General features: G+C 42.7%; 1 protein-coding gene across 1 annotated transcript in view; it reads right to left on the reverse strand.

The window, feature by feature from the left end:
• LOC104832786 (uracil phosphoribosyltransferase homolog) overlaps positions 1 to 16501 on the reverse strand; it is a 31420-nt gene that overhangs the window by 1133 nt on the left and 13786 nt on the right. Inside the window, exons 2-6 of the mRNA XM_010569150.1 lie at positions 10310 to 10352; positions 4174 to 4243; positions 1817 to 1879; positions 885 to 1046; positions 10 to 108 (exon numbers count right to left, since the gene is read on the reverse strand). Coding sequence (XP_010567452.1) covers positions 10 to 108; positions 885 to 1046; positions 1817 to 1879; positions 4174 to 4243; positions 10310 to 10352 — 437 coding nt within the window. The remainder of the gene's footprint in view (positions 1 to 9; positions 109 to 884; positions 1047 to 1816; positions 1880 to 4173; positions 4244 to 10309; positions 10353 to 16501) is intronic.

A 16501-nucleotide genomic window follows, 5' to 3' on the forward strand; every position in this document is an offset into this window, starting at 1 on the left:
TCAACTTACCGTGCGGTGTGGAGAATAGGCTTAGCAGGATAATGACACTTGGTTGTACGCCATGTTCTACAAGAACTTTGACAGCCTCAATGACAGTATTACCAGTACCTAAAAGGGGAAAAAGTGAGATTTTTTTTTTCTTTTCCCCTGGTTGAAGAAGTTGCACTAGGCCATCCGAGACTATCCGTGTTAACACTGGTGTGTGACTGAATGATGAGACTGTCCTTTCCCACTGGAAAACTATCACCTCTGCATGGATTAATTGTAGAAAACTCTGGTCGCCTGATGAAGGAACTTCAACTCTACTCTGAAACAGCCAACTCCGCCAGGTTTTAAGCACTGGAGTCGGTGGATTTTGTTAAAGCCCTGAGGCAAAAAAGCTCATCTAAAATAGTAAAATGGCAATCAAGAGCTCCATGTCTAGAACCAGAATTAAATCTTAGACTGGAAAAGTTACTTCATCCTGACAAATTCCTTACCACGCTTACCAGATTATAATTTTTTTTTTGGTAGTATTAACTGTATTTGAAGTAATTTACTTCTAGGATTATAATATTAATCCAAAAAATGTCTTTTAATAGCATGAGAAAAATACTGGTTGAGTATTTTCTCATGGAAAAATTAAAAAAATTGAATTTATATCAAGTCTTAATGCTTCAAACTTTCTCACAAACACAGGCATGCCCAAATGATTTGCTCTGCATTCATGCTGGTGCAGGCTGACTAATATGTATTCTGGCACAGGCTGATAAATCCCCTACTATGTCACCTAAACTAAGGAAAAAACCTAATCAAAGCCCCTGAAATCTGGAAATTTTCCTTTAAATTCAGCGCACTCACTGTCCAGATGAGTCTAACTGTACATGATGATGAAAGGCACTTACTTAGTATTGGGTACATAAGAAGAACCTTTCTCCTGTAAATGTCTGGTGGAAACTTAGCATAGTACACTTTCGCTCTTTGAGTCTCCTCGTCGCTCTGTATCAGGATTTTTCCTATGCGGATTGATCTACAGCAGTCTCGTAAACCTTGTTCCATTGCCTCGCCTCAAAAGGAGCAGCAAAAAAACCAACAACAAATTGTTACACGCTAAGAAACAGCACAATTGCAAGATGCTACAATTAAATAGACAGTCCCAACACTGTATTGGTGGAGAGTTCTAAAAAGAAGATTTTTTTTTTTCTCTGTTCTAAGTGTTAAAAACACCTGAAGCTGTTTTCCTTTTTTCTCCGTTTAGACAGAAAAACGAGTCTACTTGGTGTTACTTAGCTCCTGAGTATTAGTGTTGCCACACACCAGCGCTAATCTCTCGAAGGCGAGAGCTGGAAACATCAAAACAAACGCATGGGGTTGGGAGAACATCTTCGAGCTCTGCTCAGAGACACCACGGTACAAAACGTAGTGTGGGAAGCTGTGGAGCCACGGGACTTTACATCACAGATAGAAAGGTTTCTGCAGCACTGGGCAAAATAACAGCGACTCTACCACCGCTGAGCGGGGTTTATTTGGAGACCTGCCTCTGAGCAGAAGTAGTTAGCGGGAAACAAGGACGGACAGTTGGCCTGGCCCCTCTCTGTTAACAGCTGCTAGAGAAGAGGCCAGATGAAATCTGTTGCAGCTATGTGTCTCCTAAAAAGTTGATGAAACGTATTACTTGACATTCTGTGATCAAGGATACCTAAGGAGGAATAACAGCTGGCAGGTTTGGGTAAAACTTTGCCACAGAGAAGTGCTGTTGCACATTTTTGAAAAGAAGTTGCTTACACGTTTCCAAAATGTTTAATTCATGCTCATTCAACAACCAGAAACTGCCTACCGCTTCTCATTATGCTGACTCCGCAGTTTCCCTTTTCAAATCTCACTCCTTCATACTTGTGCCCTGTGAGAGGAAAGAAACCAGACGTCAGTGGCAGTGATTGCTCTTTTCTGCCCCATCTTAATGCCCCTTTGAGGGACGGTGTTTTAAGTGACGTCGGTGTGAATGGAACCGAGATCCCCCAAATACCCAGGGGACAACAGAAAGCTCCACACCTCTCAACAGGTGGCATGAACCAATCTTCACACCATATCCTGCAGCCCTCAAACTAGCAATGGGAACAGAGCCAAAATTGTAATTTGTAAAGAACTCGTGCTTTTTTTTACCTTGAAAGTCATGTCAGGAAAGTGGCAGAGAAGTGATCCTTTCAAAGTATCATTTTATAACTCAGGTATTCTGTGATTATTTTAAATGAAGGACACTACGCAAAATAAAGGTAAACAGTATGTCCCCTACGAAGCCTGGTAAATGCAGTCCAGGGCTGCAGGTGGAAGAGTTAGAATGATGCTACAATGCTGCTACAATGCTACTGTCACTGTATTCTTCATCACTGAAAGGAAAAGGTGGGCAGTGGTACGTACATGAGAGAGATACAATCATCAGTACTGTGAGCTCAGGTCTCTTGTTAATTCAAACATAAAGACAGCAAAGCAATATTGTCCTAGTCATAGTTCTTCAGGGCTAACCCCAGAAGCTGGTAATGACCTTGACCAGCACCACTGCTGGGAAGAACAAGAACATGTGGCGATGTTTCTCACAGGGGTTGCCTATTCCCCTGCCCGACTGAAAAAAGTCCAGAGGCTCCCTTAAAGGACAAAGAATAGGGTGTTTCACTGATGTCCCTTGAGAGGTGTTCTGCTTCTGTGCCTGGAAGAGCATAAATCACCTGTGCTTGTGGCAACTTAGAAATGCTCGTACGGAAAGAACTCCGTATAGGTAAGCTGGAATTCATGCAGAAGCATCTGGGTTCTCAAGGGAAGAACTCGGCTGAGGCCATTTTAGCTCCCTTGCTGGGCACAGGTGTTGGAGTGCAAGGGCAAACACACTGACTGCAGCGCTAGGACAGTTTCAGACAGTGAGACTACCTACAGCCTGGCTAGGAGTAAGGGCAGGAAACAAAGTCTTTTCACCAAGGCGACGTGTGCTCAGAGGGCAAAGTCTGCGACTCTCTTTGCCCATGGCCAGGGCAGTGGCCCTCTCAAACAGAACTGTAGAGCTTCCAAGGGATGTTACTTGCAGGAGACCTGCCAGTCAAATTGTGTTAACACAGAGAGAAGACAGTCATGAATATATCCGTCACCGACTGACCTGGAACAGATGTGACGCCAATGCTCAAGAAGTAAAGTAGCTGCTGTTTTATTTAGAAAGGAGCAAAAGTAAGTGATGGTGCCTCCTGAGTGCCTTCCTAAGCTCTGTCTGGTTTCAGAATTGAGTGTTTTCAGTCCATCTTTTCTCTAATTAAAAGACATACAAATGGTTTACTGCAAAGGTCAGAGGGGAAGGGGTGTGAATGTACAGAGCAGCTCTCACCCTGCAGAAATGCCAGTGAAATTCTCAGGGGGAAGAGGACTCGCCTGGTGTATGTCTTACAGGTGTGCTGTGGGTTCACAGCGTGTACTTGAGTGGTTCCCAAGAAGTTGCTGATGCAGTAAGCTGCTACCTCTGGGTAATGCATGCAACCTCACGTATCTTTACGGTTAACAAGAGCAAACCAAAATTACTGCAATGGGTTTCCTCTAGTGTCAACACAGCCACTTTTTACTTCCTGCTTATCGTCACTCCCAGCTGGCCCCCAGTTGCAAGCAAAGACAGATTTAGGCTGGCACTGCAAAACTGCTTGTGCCAAGTACTTTTTCTTTAATGGGCATGTGAAACGTCATCCATTTTAATTCAGCATTGCAGTATGGGCAAGTAAACTGATCTTATACATACACTGATAAGTTTTCATCATGGTTTTGCAAGACCAATCAAAAACCTTAGTAAAATGTCAACTATATAACTGTACGTTTTGCTCAATTGTGTTGTTACACACCTTCTAGCTTTTTAAATACCGGAAGGGACCTTAACTCTGTACTGTACCCTGAATGTTAAAATGGTTTCAGCCTCAGGCTCCCCAGGGAAGTGGTCATGGCACCAAGCCTGTCAGACAGAGTTCAAGGAGCATCTGGACGATGCTCTTAGTCACATGGCTCAATTTTAGGTAGTCCTGAGAGGAGCAGGGAGTTGGACTTGACGACCCTTATGGGTCCTTTCCAGCTTGAGATATTCTATGATTATTGTAACAGTTCCGTATTCTTTTATATTAGGTAAGCTTCCACTTCCAGTCCTACCTAGGGGAGGAGTAATTTCCCACATACCTGTTGGAGTGGTGACGGTACATTCTGTGTATGGCAGTTGATTCAGTCCCTCTTCAACCACAAGTCTGATCTGTAGAACCAAAGAGATCAGTCAGCTTAAAGAGATTTGTTATCTATGGAGGTAAGGTACCAAATGTTAGTAGTTTTTACAAGTAACATTTAACAGCCTGAAGGGTCTAAAAGGGTCTCTTTAATAGCAGTTAGGGATTTAATTTAGACACTTTTTGGGGGCGATGCCTGCATTTTGTCCACAAATCAAATCAAGGCATTACAAAACAAAATTGGGGGAATGGGGGGAAGGTGTGTCATCGGCAATCATAAAACTGACTTCATTTATATCTGGCAGGCACAGGCATCCCACATCCCAGACCAATTTTTCTCAACAAATGAGTGAAGTACCAATGCAACTTCACTTTGCTGACAGAAAATACTAGTGAGAAAAAGGGAAAATTCACCCTCTCTCAGTTCCCCACCAGCTAGGCTCTGAGGTCTATTTTCACATCTGTATTTCTATGACTCAACTGCAGTGGGGCTGCCAGAATGGCCACAGAAGCTGCAGCAATGTAAACACACCACCAAGTGCCCAAAGACAAGTCAGGAGATTCAGAAATCTCTTTATCACCTTCTTCTCCTGGCACTTGCCAGCTGTGGTTACTACGGGATGCTCTGCCAAGCGCCTGTGCTTTCACACGGTACAGACAGCCCAGTTCAGCAGGCACATCTCTACTGGAGGTGCAGCTAGTAAGCCACACACCCCTCCATCCTCAAGTGGCCAGAAAACCTCCAGCTCTCCCCTGGTGCTGGCCCTGCAGCTGTACCACAGGCAAAGTTACCAAAATGTCTTCATCTGAACCCAGAATGATTGTCCATAAAAAATGCTCCGGGTATTAAAGATGTAGAAATTCTCTCTGCTAGTGAGCCAAAGATTCAGAGGCCAGGGCGGCTCAAGGAAAGCTACTGCCAAGCCAAAGATTAAACCTGTTAAGCAAAAGTCACTGTAGGATGGCAGAAATGAGGTGATTGCTCCTGGGACCGAGCAAGTATACTGCTCACTTCAGACGTTTCTTGTTTCAGAAACAAGCCAGAGCAGACTGGAAGATTTTTTTCTGTTCTTCCATTCTGCCCTAGTTCCTAACATACAGGCAGCCTCTACTAGAAATTAGAAACAGTCCCCTAGATTTACAATCCCTCTTTGAAGATATTTTTAGTCATTTTAGTACAACAATTTTTTCCTAGAGTTGGGTTTGTGGCGGCCATATTCAGAGGTGGTGGTCAGACTAAATCAGTGAAGGGGTCAAATGGTGCAACTGACATATAACAGGAGCAAAAGACAGAAAAAGCAATTCACAGGATAGTATTTCCACTACAGCAAAACTGCATATGGGAAGCAGGTCCTTCTGTTGACTCATTGCATGTTTGGTGGCTCTAGGAAGCATACACAGAGAAGCCACCTCTACTACCTTCCTCCTCTTCTTCTTCCTGTCTCTCTGCAAGTGGGTTTTTGACTCGGTCACTTTAATCCTGAGACTGAAGGCACCAGTGTTCTACTGAAAGACACATGTTCTCACATAAATAAACAAGAAATCCTTGATTTAATTTTAGGTTTCTGGGACATTTGTAGACAATTTTATTTTTTTAAAGTTATTTCATCAAAGAAAGCCAACATATGAGCCAGGTTTGGAAGAAACGCATTTTTTCTTACTGCTGTCACGTTGACAGGGTTAGCATCGCTCTACATTATCTGCCAAAAGTTTAGAGTAAACCAGTGAAGGTCTATAGTCAAATAATCTCCTTAGTTTACTACATGTATCAATGTTTTATGCAAAGGCTGGGAAGGATTCTTCTGTAAACTTGTCAGTGTTGATAAAACATTTATTTTTGCACTATGCTTTCTGCTGCTCCCACGCTCAGGGATTATCATTTCCACTGCTTTACTTTCTGGCCCTGAGAACCAGCAGCTCTGCTTCTCTCCCAGAGAGGTGGTTGTCATTGCTTGGAAGCTAAAACAGGTATCGTTATGGCCCCACATGAAGCAGGGAAGTAAAGCTTTGGTCCCAAGGTAAAAGAGTCTGACCAGAAATTAAAACCATGAATTAAAGTTATCAATAAACAAAAATAGAGTCTATTTTTAATTGGGGGAAAAAAAAAGCTAAAAGGGATATTAAATTCTAGCAGGCCTAATTAAACTGTCAAGGCTTACAGAGTTATGCTGAAGTTTTAGATTAAGCACTTAATGCTGATATACACAATTATATGTCAACATGCTTATTTATTACAGTTCTACATTTAAGATTTGCCCCAGAGCCTTTGCAGTAAGCAAAGGGAAATCCTGTTTGCTTCGAACCTTCATTAGTACAAGATCTGTTAGAACTGTTAGCAAAAAAACCCACCAGTTAATAGACGTCCAAGGCATTTTAGCTAACTACCACTTAAACATTTCAAGGAAATGAAAATGTTAGTGAAATCTACCTTTTCTCAGCCAATTAAGCACATGAATAAAGTCTCCTTACCACACTCAAATACCACTGAAGAAATCAGGTTTGACCAGTTCCTCAGAATCCATGAACAGAGAAATTTGGATACAAGTAACTACAGAAAGCAGGCTGACAGTACTCTCATTTAGAAGCGGTGTAATCACTAAGTAAGGAAACCAGCCAGGGTGCTGTGAGAGGTAGTGCTGCTCTGACCAGACAAAACTGGAAAAATGGGAGCCCTTTCAGAGCCCCCCAAGAGGCATCTGTGATCCTCAGCAGTTGCATGTTACAACTCTTCTGCCTGCCTGCAGTTTGGAAAAAGGTGAAGCATTTAAAGGCCAAGAAACCAGAATTCAAGTAAATTCTGGAGTGACCATTATTATCTTCCCCTGTTTGTGGGAAGACAGTAGTCTTACTGTATTTTATGTGATAGCCACGCATCACCTAATTTCCAAGATCACAGTAATTCCTAGAGGGATCCTCTAACCCATTATGTTGTAGCTTTTCTTGGAAGCTGAAGGGAAGGCAGAGTAGTGGGGCTGTCAGCCATACTTCGTATCTATACAGCTCTCTGCACCTCAGGATTTCAAACCATTTTTGAAGTATGTGTTATCACCCCCCTGAAACAGAGGTAGGTGGGCAGAAAGGTGAAATGACCTGTTCAGTGTTATGCAGGGAGTTGCTGTTAGGTCTGAGAAACTAATTAATTCCTCAACCTCAGATCTCCAGTCAAACCACAAAATCTACCTTCTGCTGAAAAGCACCGCTGTACTTGTGGACTGAGGCTGTAGGTCAGTGCTGTAAATGACAAACACCTGCCTGAATCCAGGCGGGAAGTCAATTTTGCTTGGTCCCTGCCAAAACTCTAGATGTGCAATGTCCTCAACGCCTCTGGGAGATGGCTCCTCTTCCTGTTACTCGCCTGGTCTCTCAGCCCACAACACACTGTTTAGCTGGTGTGCAGCACCAGCTTAACTTCACAGAGCTGGACCTAGCTTACTGTGTACCTCCTACTGAGCAGGCCTTGAAAAAAAAAATCTCAGGTGGTCTCAGTAAAAATGCTGTGAGCTTTGTGAGCATCTCACTAGTTCTACAGCAGTCCTGCAAGGTGACATCAATTAAATGCTTCCACAATGCCTGGGTGCTGCGCAGCACACATACAAGGGTTCAGTGTGAGCCTCTTGCACTGACAGGAGTTGCCTGCCGGTGTTTCTCAAATTGGTCTCACTACCACTTTGAGGTCTACCTGTCCAGATGTCTACTACCACAAGTCATAATGATTGCTCGTCTCCTGTGTTATAGGCTGACTTCCCACAGCTGCCTCTCCTCCTTCACAAACACAAGACAGGTTGTTTTCATCCTCATGACTTTAACCCCACATCTTTCAGCTTCAGGATCACAGCACTGGCAGTGGCTTTCAGAAACTCCCTGCTAACCTTTACCACCTGTATCTTTGAGCATTTCTTTTGTGTGAAACAAACTGACAGCGGTAAAAACTGTACCACCAGAAATTCATCAGCTTTAGAATCCCTCCTTAAGACCCCTTCCTATGGTGACCTTATGATATACTGCCACTAAGAACTGCCAAGCTAGTAGCAAACTTAACTTCATTCTCATTTTTAATCTGCAACAAGATGTATTTTGTTACCCTACAATCTCACGCATATGTTTCTTCTCTTCATGTATTGCATCATGCCATTAAGCTCTGTTTGCTAACTGGCTGGAAAACATAGCAAGTCTTAACTATGTTTGCACCCCACCAAGTTTAGTAGAGACCACCTCCCACATGAAACTGTAACTGTTCTTCACCACACCTAGGAATAGCATACAGAAAATGAGATAGTCCTACACATTATTTTGCATAAAATTCCTCCTACAAAATGGAAAACAGACTAGCAGGTTCTGTAGCAAACATCTGCACAACCAGCAAACAGAGGCGTTTCTGTGAAGAGCAGCTCCCTATCTGTACAAGTGCTGGCCAGCCAATAGAAGATGCTGCTGGTACAAGGGCCTGAATTTAAGTCACTGCCTGGAAGCTGCAGTTTTCAGCAATGAGAGGGAAAAAAATCAGTGCTTCCCTCAGAATGGCACAGGACCTGCAAGTAAAGTGAGAAGGTAAGTGGGAGAGGTCCTCTGCACTAATTAATGACTATAAGGTACAGTCAAGACCGTTAAGGGTTTTCCTGTCAGTATTAGAATAGCCATTGTTTACCTCTTTTTTAAAATACAGATTCGGAACACAGTGCTTCTCTTTAATTCAAAGTTGGCAGGAATGAATGCTCCTTAAAGGGTGCAGCATGATGGGAACCTAATACAAGGTGAAATGAGAATGTTAACCAGAAACCCTTCCTGTGAAAGGAGTACTGGTGAGGAAGGGGCCTGACCCCGGCACTGGAGCCCTGTACCCTGCAAATGTGTGGGATTGCTGGTGTTGACCTTTGTTGGCTTCCTGAATCTTACTTGCATATTTAAGCACGTGAAGAACCTGAAACTACAAACTGCAGGAAGAATGGCACATAGCTGAGCTAATCTATCACAGATGGTGGATGTGTCCTGGGCTGTTCCTACCCGTCCAATGAACTATAAAGGACATGTATCTATTTAAATGTATCTGCTGAGAACTGCTCCACGGAATGAAGTTGGGGCTGTGACTTTCTGCCTGTCTGTTATAAAGTACTATTGGCAAAGGTGGCACTCCAGTCAGTCACTTGATCTACAAGTTATGAGTGATAGGATTTGTTGGCTTGGGCCTTTACTGTTCTCGGTGAATGGGAATGCAAGAAACATCCTCAAGAAGGGAAAAGCAAGGGGGAAAGTGGAAAAGCTGCAAAGATAAGAAGCACTGCAGTCACAATCTTAGGTTGTGGTCATATCTTAGCCCTGAGCAAGCCTGGATCAGGCATGGATTAAGATTGGGCTCATCACAGGAAACCTGCCTGCTGTAGCAAATGGTGCTGGTAATTGAATGATCGTGGGACTCATCTTTGCTAGAGGGGGAAAGAAAGACTTTCCTTGTTAATCAGTGTGGCTTTGCAAACAGCAAACACCCTCATGAATACAAGGAAGTGTATGTGTGGGCATGAGTGGTGTGGTTTTCTTTAAGCATGTAATTTAAATGAGATAAAGGTTGCTTTCCCAACAGTCTTTGTTCTGACTTACTAAAACGTGTGAAAACTTCAAATTGCTTTGTCCCTGCTAGTAACTACCATATGGCTAAAAACATATTCCCAGTGTGGGTGCACTGAGAGCTACTAATCTAATACACAATAAGTGCCAGGAGGCACTTCTGCATGCAAGCAATTGTTAAGATCTAGACTGTAAGAAATTGTACAGCTCTGTTCACAAGATCAAAAGTACTGTTTCAAAGTAAAACTGAATTATCTCTAGCCTCTGTGCATCTGTTTTTAAACAGTATTCTCTTATTACTACCGTGCTCTGTCCTGAAGTAGTTGTGTTTAATAACAACATGGTTTCTGGAACCCTCTGAGATGAAAGCAGACCATAACAGAGAACAGAAGGCCCTATACAGAGAGTTGCTGTCAAACAGCAACTTTCTTTGGGTAGAAAGGTTGCTCTCGCACCACCATTACTCTATCATGAAAGACCCATTTTACAGAAGAGTTACAAAGAAGAATATCAAGAAGAAGAAATTCTTCACCTACCAGACGATCAGCAGAAAATACGAAGTCTCCTCTACTGGATTTCCTGAAAAAGGTAATAATTTATATTTTAAATTGGGGAGTAATTTTAAGAACATTGCTTAAATATACTATTAATTCAAGGACAATATATTCTAAAGGCAGTTCAGAGAAAAGTCTCCTACCATATACAAAATTTATCCCACAGAGATTCTACTTCATGGGTTTCCTGCTTGGTAGCAAAGATTGAGATGCAGTGAGCTAACACAGAGGTTTGCTTCTTACTACTGGCAACGTTGCTGCGCTGTACCAGTAGCAATTAAGAGCATGAAAACAAAAGGATGATATTCTGTAGGTTTTCCATTGTACTACCGTTCCTGCTCAGTTCCAAAACACCTCACAAGCTTAGATGTGCACCAAGCCGGTACATTCCCTACAGCTCTGAGCAAGAGACTTTTGCCCCGCCCATTCTTAAGTCAATCAGAAACCATGGGACAATGACAATGCAGATCCCTAGCCTTGAGACCGAGTTAACACACCTGATAAGCAGGATATATATGTATCTTATCTGCAGTTCATCCATAGTGTGACTAGATTAGTGAACCTGAGACTAAAATGAGCAGGAACTAACAAGTATTCCCATGAAAACACCTCTCTGCCATTTTATTACCCTGGGTGCAACTTTTTACTCCTGTGACTGCATGGCTTTTGGCCCATTCAGAAGACAGACTAAGCTCACTTCCTCCTACTACATACCGTGTAAATATGCCATGTTAAAAGCCTCAATTTTAAAAGCAGTTTTTAACACCTTGCTTCCCATGTCAAGGCCAACTTTCACTACACAGGAGTAGGACAAATCTCCAATTAAGGAGCCAAAGCATCAACATCGTAAGCAGGTACTTTTTAATGGAATTTTCTATTAATCACAGCAGACATACCCCTCTCTCATTTTCAAACCATGATACTCTGGATGTCTCCTTAAATACGATAAAGAGAGTTTTGCATTTAATCCCCAAGATTCTGCAACGTCTTACATTCATATGAGTGAAAGTCAAGAGGTTGGTCTGCTTATTTCCTGTGCAACTGGTAACTTAGCCACTAAAAAAAACAGTTTTAATCTTCCAGACTATGATGTTTCGGGAAATTTAGCCGTATTTCATGAATGGGTGCTAAGACAAACCCAACAATGTCAAGACTGCGGTTTTGACTGCAAAGCATACGTGCTTAGAGCGAATACTATGAGTTATTAATACAGATTACTAGGCTTTATATTAACTACTCTGTCCTTACAGAGAGACACAGATGTTTTTATGCACAGTTCACTGAACACCCTTAGTCAGTTATGCCTGTTTTTTTGAGGGGAGGAGGAGAACAGAAAACAACAGTGCATAAAAATGAGAGACAAATAATAGTAATACTGAAAATGACAGACCTCTTGTACACCGGCAGCTGGAAAGCTGTGACCAGATTTCAAGCCCCACATCATGTGAGAATTGCTAGGGGCCAGAAAAAAAAGCTTCTGTGAAAACACTGTAACTGTTCACCTTAAATACCAGATAGAAGCATAGAAAGTAATGATGGATGGCAGACTGGCAACTTTTCCACCTTTTTAATCAAGTAACAAGACAACATCTGAAAAAGTGAGGCATTAAAACCTGACTGTTGTAGCACACAGCTAACAATATGAACATTGTGTTAAACAATATAAATTAGTTTCATTTTGTTTCTGAAGGTATGGAAGCATGGCTGATGTACAATTAAAGTCACGTGCATGTCGTAAGAGGTGAGAAGAAATGTTTTTTGGGAACGTACCATAACACAAGCTAACTGCACGGTTTCTTCCTGCTTTAGCACTTGGTACTAGTTACAAGCACTGATACGGCTGTAGGCTCTGTGGGTCATGGTCTGACATTCATTAGTAATTCCTGTTTCTCTAGTTACCTTATAGAAGAACTTCTTGAGAAACACCCAGGGTACTGTGAAGGCAAGACTGAAAAAAAGCTGCTTCCCTAAACAAAATTTGTAAAAGCCCTTTATAAGAAAACTTAAGGCGCCACTGTTGCAATTAGGGGGAGATGATGTAGCTGGGAAACAGGACCATGTTCTACCTGCAGCACTTCAGTATTTAATGTACTTCAGTACTTAATTTTTTTCAGTGCCTGGGCTGGGGGGGTGGTATGTGAAAGGGATCCCAGCCTTCTTGCCTGCAGTAGTCATCTTTACTCATCACAGGCGAGTTACACACTCCTGAATCATCCTACTCTGTATAGCAGTCAAGACTGCGTGTGTCCTACCGCTTTACTGTCTTCATTTCCATATTGTTCACTCAGTTCCCTAGGGAATAAGAAGCTTTAGCAGAACACAACAGAATGATCTCGCATAACAGACACAATAACCTTTAAATACCTGTATTTAAATGATGTCTGTTGTTAAATCAGGAGTTAAAATGACACTACCAATCTGAGCTAATGAGTTTGCTTTTACAGAACCACAGCTCTACATTACAAATTGCTGCACTACTTATTTCAGCTTCCAGATCCCTGGTTCTAACCTGTGCAGGCCAGAAATGACTTTGCGATCACACCCTCCACAGAACGAGGCTGTAACTGTTTGTTCCCAAATGTTCAATACTTAAATGCATCAGTTCACATCCTATTAGAGGACTCAAAATTCATATCCAACACACGCACTGTAAAAGGTATCTGCCCACCTGTTAAGCATTCACTAGATGGAAAACTGAACAAGCCTGAGGAAAAAAACAAGCAAACTCAGGCACCCTCAAGTTGAGGTGATCTATCCATCTCCCTGATTCTGGCACACAGACCTTGTTCTTGTTAACTTTAATGAAGCAAAGGAAATACATGGCCATTTTAGTCTATCAGATGGCCATTACTGATTCAACCAGCTGTCTCTGAACCCACCACAGGACATGATAACCAGATGTGGTTACCACATGAAGGTGGGTTTTTCTTTTATAAACTGGACAGTTATTCCAATTGAAAGGCTGTGATGTCTTTCTCTGAATCCTCTCAGGAACAAGGAAAGAGCCACTTTTCTGAGCAGCTCACACAGAGTCCCCAAGGTCTTCTGCATCTGGCCTGACCATCCTTAGCTCCATGAAAGCATGCCTGATTCTAACTTGCATTGCACTGGGAGTATCTGTCCCTTCCTTACTTCACAGTAACAGTTCTAAATTGACTGGTTTTTTCCCTACCTTTGTTCTGTTTCTCTCCGCCCAGTAGCTTGCCTTTTAATTTCTGCACTTTTCAGGTGATTGCTGTACCTGGAACATCCATCTTCTGCAGCATTAAGTAACCCAAATATCCTCCTTGAGTTAAGGCAGCTCTGGTGTTACCTGTTCTTTTTTTAATCCAGAAAGAAAGATTAAGTGATAGGTATCTAATTGCCCTGTAGATGACACAGCTTCTCCCTCTTCCCCAAGCAGTGTATGTGAACATACCCTTTTGTCAGTTTAAATCGGATTTTTTTGACCAGTAGCTCCTCTTAGCCATATAGCTGCTTATTCACAAAAACAATACTTCTGAGGAGGAGGAGTTTCTGTTAGCACTTGGTTTGAATGCTACAGTGATCATAGAGTTGTCTTAAGGCAGATTATACCTGCCCAGGGAAAGGTTACTGCAACAGTTTCTAACCAGTGCGTTAAAATGGTTGATGGCTGGACTCAATGATCTTAAAGGTCTTTTCCAACCTAAATGATTCTATGAAAAGATCCTCTCACCTTTGCAGCTGAGCATGTTTTAGCATCTTTCTGAATGACAGGCACTAAAATAGGCCAGTCCGAGGTCTCTTATTTACTGAGATGCAGCTGACTTTCTGGGACAGAATGTAAAAATAATGTTTCCCTACTGTCCTTACGTACAAAGCCTACACCTGCCTTTCTGAGCAGGCTGTTGTCCAGTTTTCATCACTGGTTGGGAAGGGAGCTTGGAAGTGACAATTACATCTCCACTGCCAGGGCAGTGTCACATGCAGAATAAAGCATGGTTTGCTATCACTGCAGCTGTTATGACTAATTCATTATTTACAAGTCTTATTCTGTACTTCCCCTTACCAAATTCTTGTGCAATGAAGCTGATGCAACTCTAAAAAAAAACACTCTTCAAAGTTAAAATATCAGCTGCTGGTTTCTGGATAAGCTCACTATAGCCAGAAACTTAATAAACATTTGCAAGAGTTCAAAACCTACTTACAACAACATAGTAATAAAAAAGCCTATCTGAGTACAGTAAATGCATTGCTAGCATTCACCTAGATATCAAAACTATATGCTATTTCCTTTTCACTAACCTCAAAACCTTTTATAGGCCATCACCAAGTCTAGTCTGGATTTTCTCCCTCTCTCTCTCTCTCTCCTTAGCCCACTCACAACTTCCCTTTCTGCTCTGCAGGGAAGCTGCCAGGCAGACATTCTCACCTGCAGAGATCTTTTGTGTGGTCTTGCCACAATTGCCCTCCTTACATCAAGACTGCAACACCTCTGTGTGCTTCTGCCTGCAATGAGATTATGTTTTTCTACAATGCTTTGAAGATTTAAAAAAAAACCAGTGTAAGGTAACAAGGCTCATGTAAGCTAATAAAATTACTGTAGGTATTATCTTTGGGGAATATGATTAGTTCTGCATAAAAATGTATTTGTATTACTAGCTACAAAGTTAAGCACTTGAGAACCAGGAAACAGCAAAACGTAGACTATGCAGATTAGCAGATACGAAACAAGGGGAAGAACTCTATCTGTGCTATGCGTTAGTTATTGCAGATGTTAGCAAGCCAATGCGTTGCAGGAAGAGGTTTTATTCAGAACCTGATCACTCTGTCGATAAACTTGATTTCACACCTCTGTGCTGCTGGTAGTTCTTCCATCACAGGAGGCAAGTTGTGCTTTTAATAGATGGCGGCTACTTATGTTTGTCATATGTTGCATGCTAAATTTAATACCTTACAATATCACCTTCCAAGTGCTGAACAATCAAAGCTACAAATGTGATCAGAGGAAGGTGTGGTTTCAACATCTGAGACGCTATGTAAGGCATAATAAAACGTTTGGTCTTAAGTGTCTCACATTGGATGTTCAGCAGCGGGGCACAATTTTGCATGGATTTCTGCACTTCAGCCTAAGATTTTTAAGACTGGAATAACGCTTTCGTGTCTCACAAGATATGGTGGCAGCAAGGACTCCTGGTGACACAAAGTGACAACAATGGAAAATAATGCCTTCAAAAAAGGGAGTCTCCTTTGCAGGTGATGTGCCCTAAGTAAACAATCTGTTGTCTCCTTGCCTGCCTCCCTCCTTAATACAGTCTCTCTCCCATTCCTCCCAGCCCACCATGGTCTAGTCTCTATGCTATCCCCGACTTCTTGTTCCAAAACTATTCTTTTTTGTCTAATTTGTTCCAGTCCCTGCTCCTCAAACATCTGATTCCAGTTCACTTTCATTTCAGCTCATCCCACTTTTCTCCAATCCTTTTCTTATTTCTAGCTCTCTCAGGCTGCCCTTGTGATCTGTTTTCTTCTGGCCATCCTTGTCCCAAAATCCTTAACACCTGCCCGCCATTCGCTAATACCGACTGCAAAGACTTAGCCCTTATGTTTTCCTTACCATGGCAGTCCCCGTCTTCAGCAAACTTGTGTGATTTCCCTGTCATTTATTCCCAAACCTAGCACCTGTCCTTTGCCAACCTTTAAACCCAGGCTGTGCTCCTATACCTGTGTTGTTGTCTTAATCCACTTCCACAAGAATGCTACAGCTCCAGTCGCTATTCCTTCAGTAGCTCACTGAACGTCTGCGAGGGGAGCGGGCCACGGGGTTGTTAACGTACTTTTAAGGCTGGTAAGGCAGCGCAACGGCGATCTCGTCAGCGCTCAACATTGTGGGAAGTTTGCACATGCTTATTTGATGTAGGGTTCAGAAACTGGTACAGGCCGGCCTGCCGCTGCGAGCAGGCGAGTTTCCTGCTAACGCGGTGTGGAACATAGTGCTCACAACTGCCTACAGAGACTGGGAAGGGACCCCTGCCCCATCCTGCCTACCGTGCGCCACAGCCAGGCAGCGGTAAGGAGACCCGGCTCCTCCCGGAGCGGTGACAATGGGCTACAGCCGCCTTTCTCAAGGGTTTCTACCCTCCTTTTTGTATGTTGAGGATGATGTGGCCAGCGAGCTCCGAGCCGTCCACGGTGTGGGGGTACGCAACGCCCCCC

The sequence above is a fragment of the Haliaeetus leucocephalus genome, unplaced genomic scaffold, assembly GCF_000737465.1.
Source record: "Haliaeetus leucocephalus isolate CR32 unplaced genomic scaffold, Haliaeetus_leucocephalus-4.0 Scaffold262, whole genome shotgun sequence".
NCBI classification, from domain to species: domain Eukaryota; kingdom Metazoa; phylum Chordata; class Aves; order Accipitriformes; family Accipitridae; genus Haliaeetus; species Haliaeetus leucocephalus.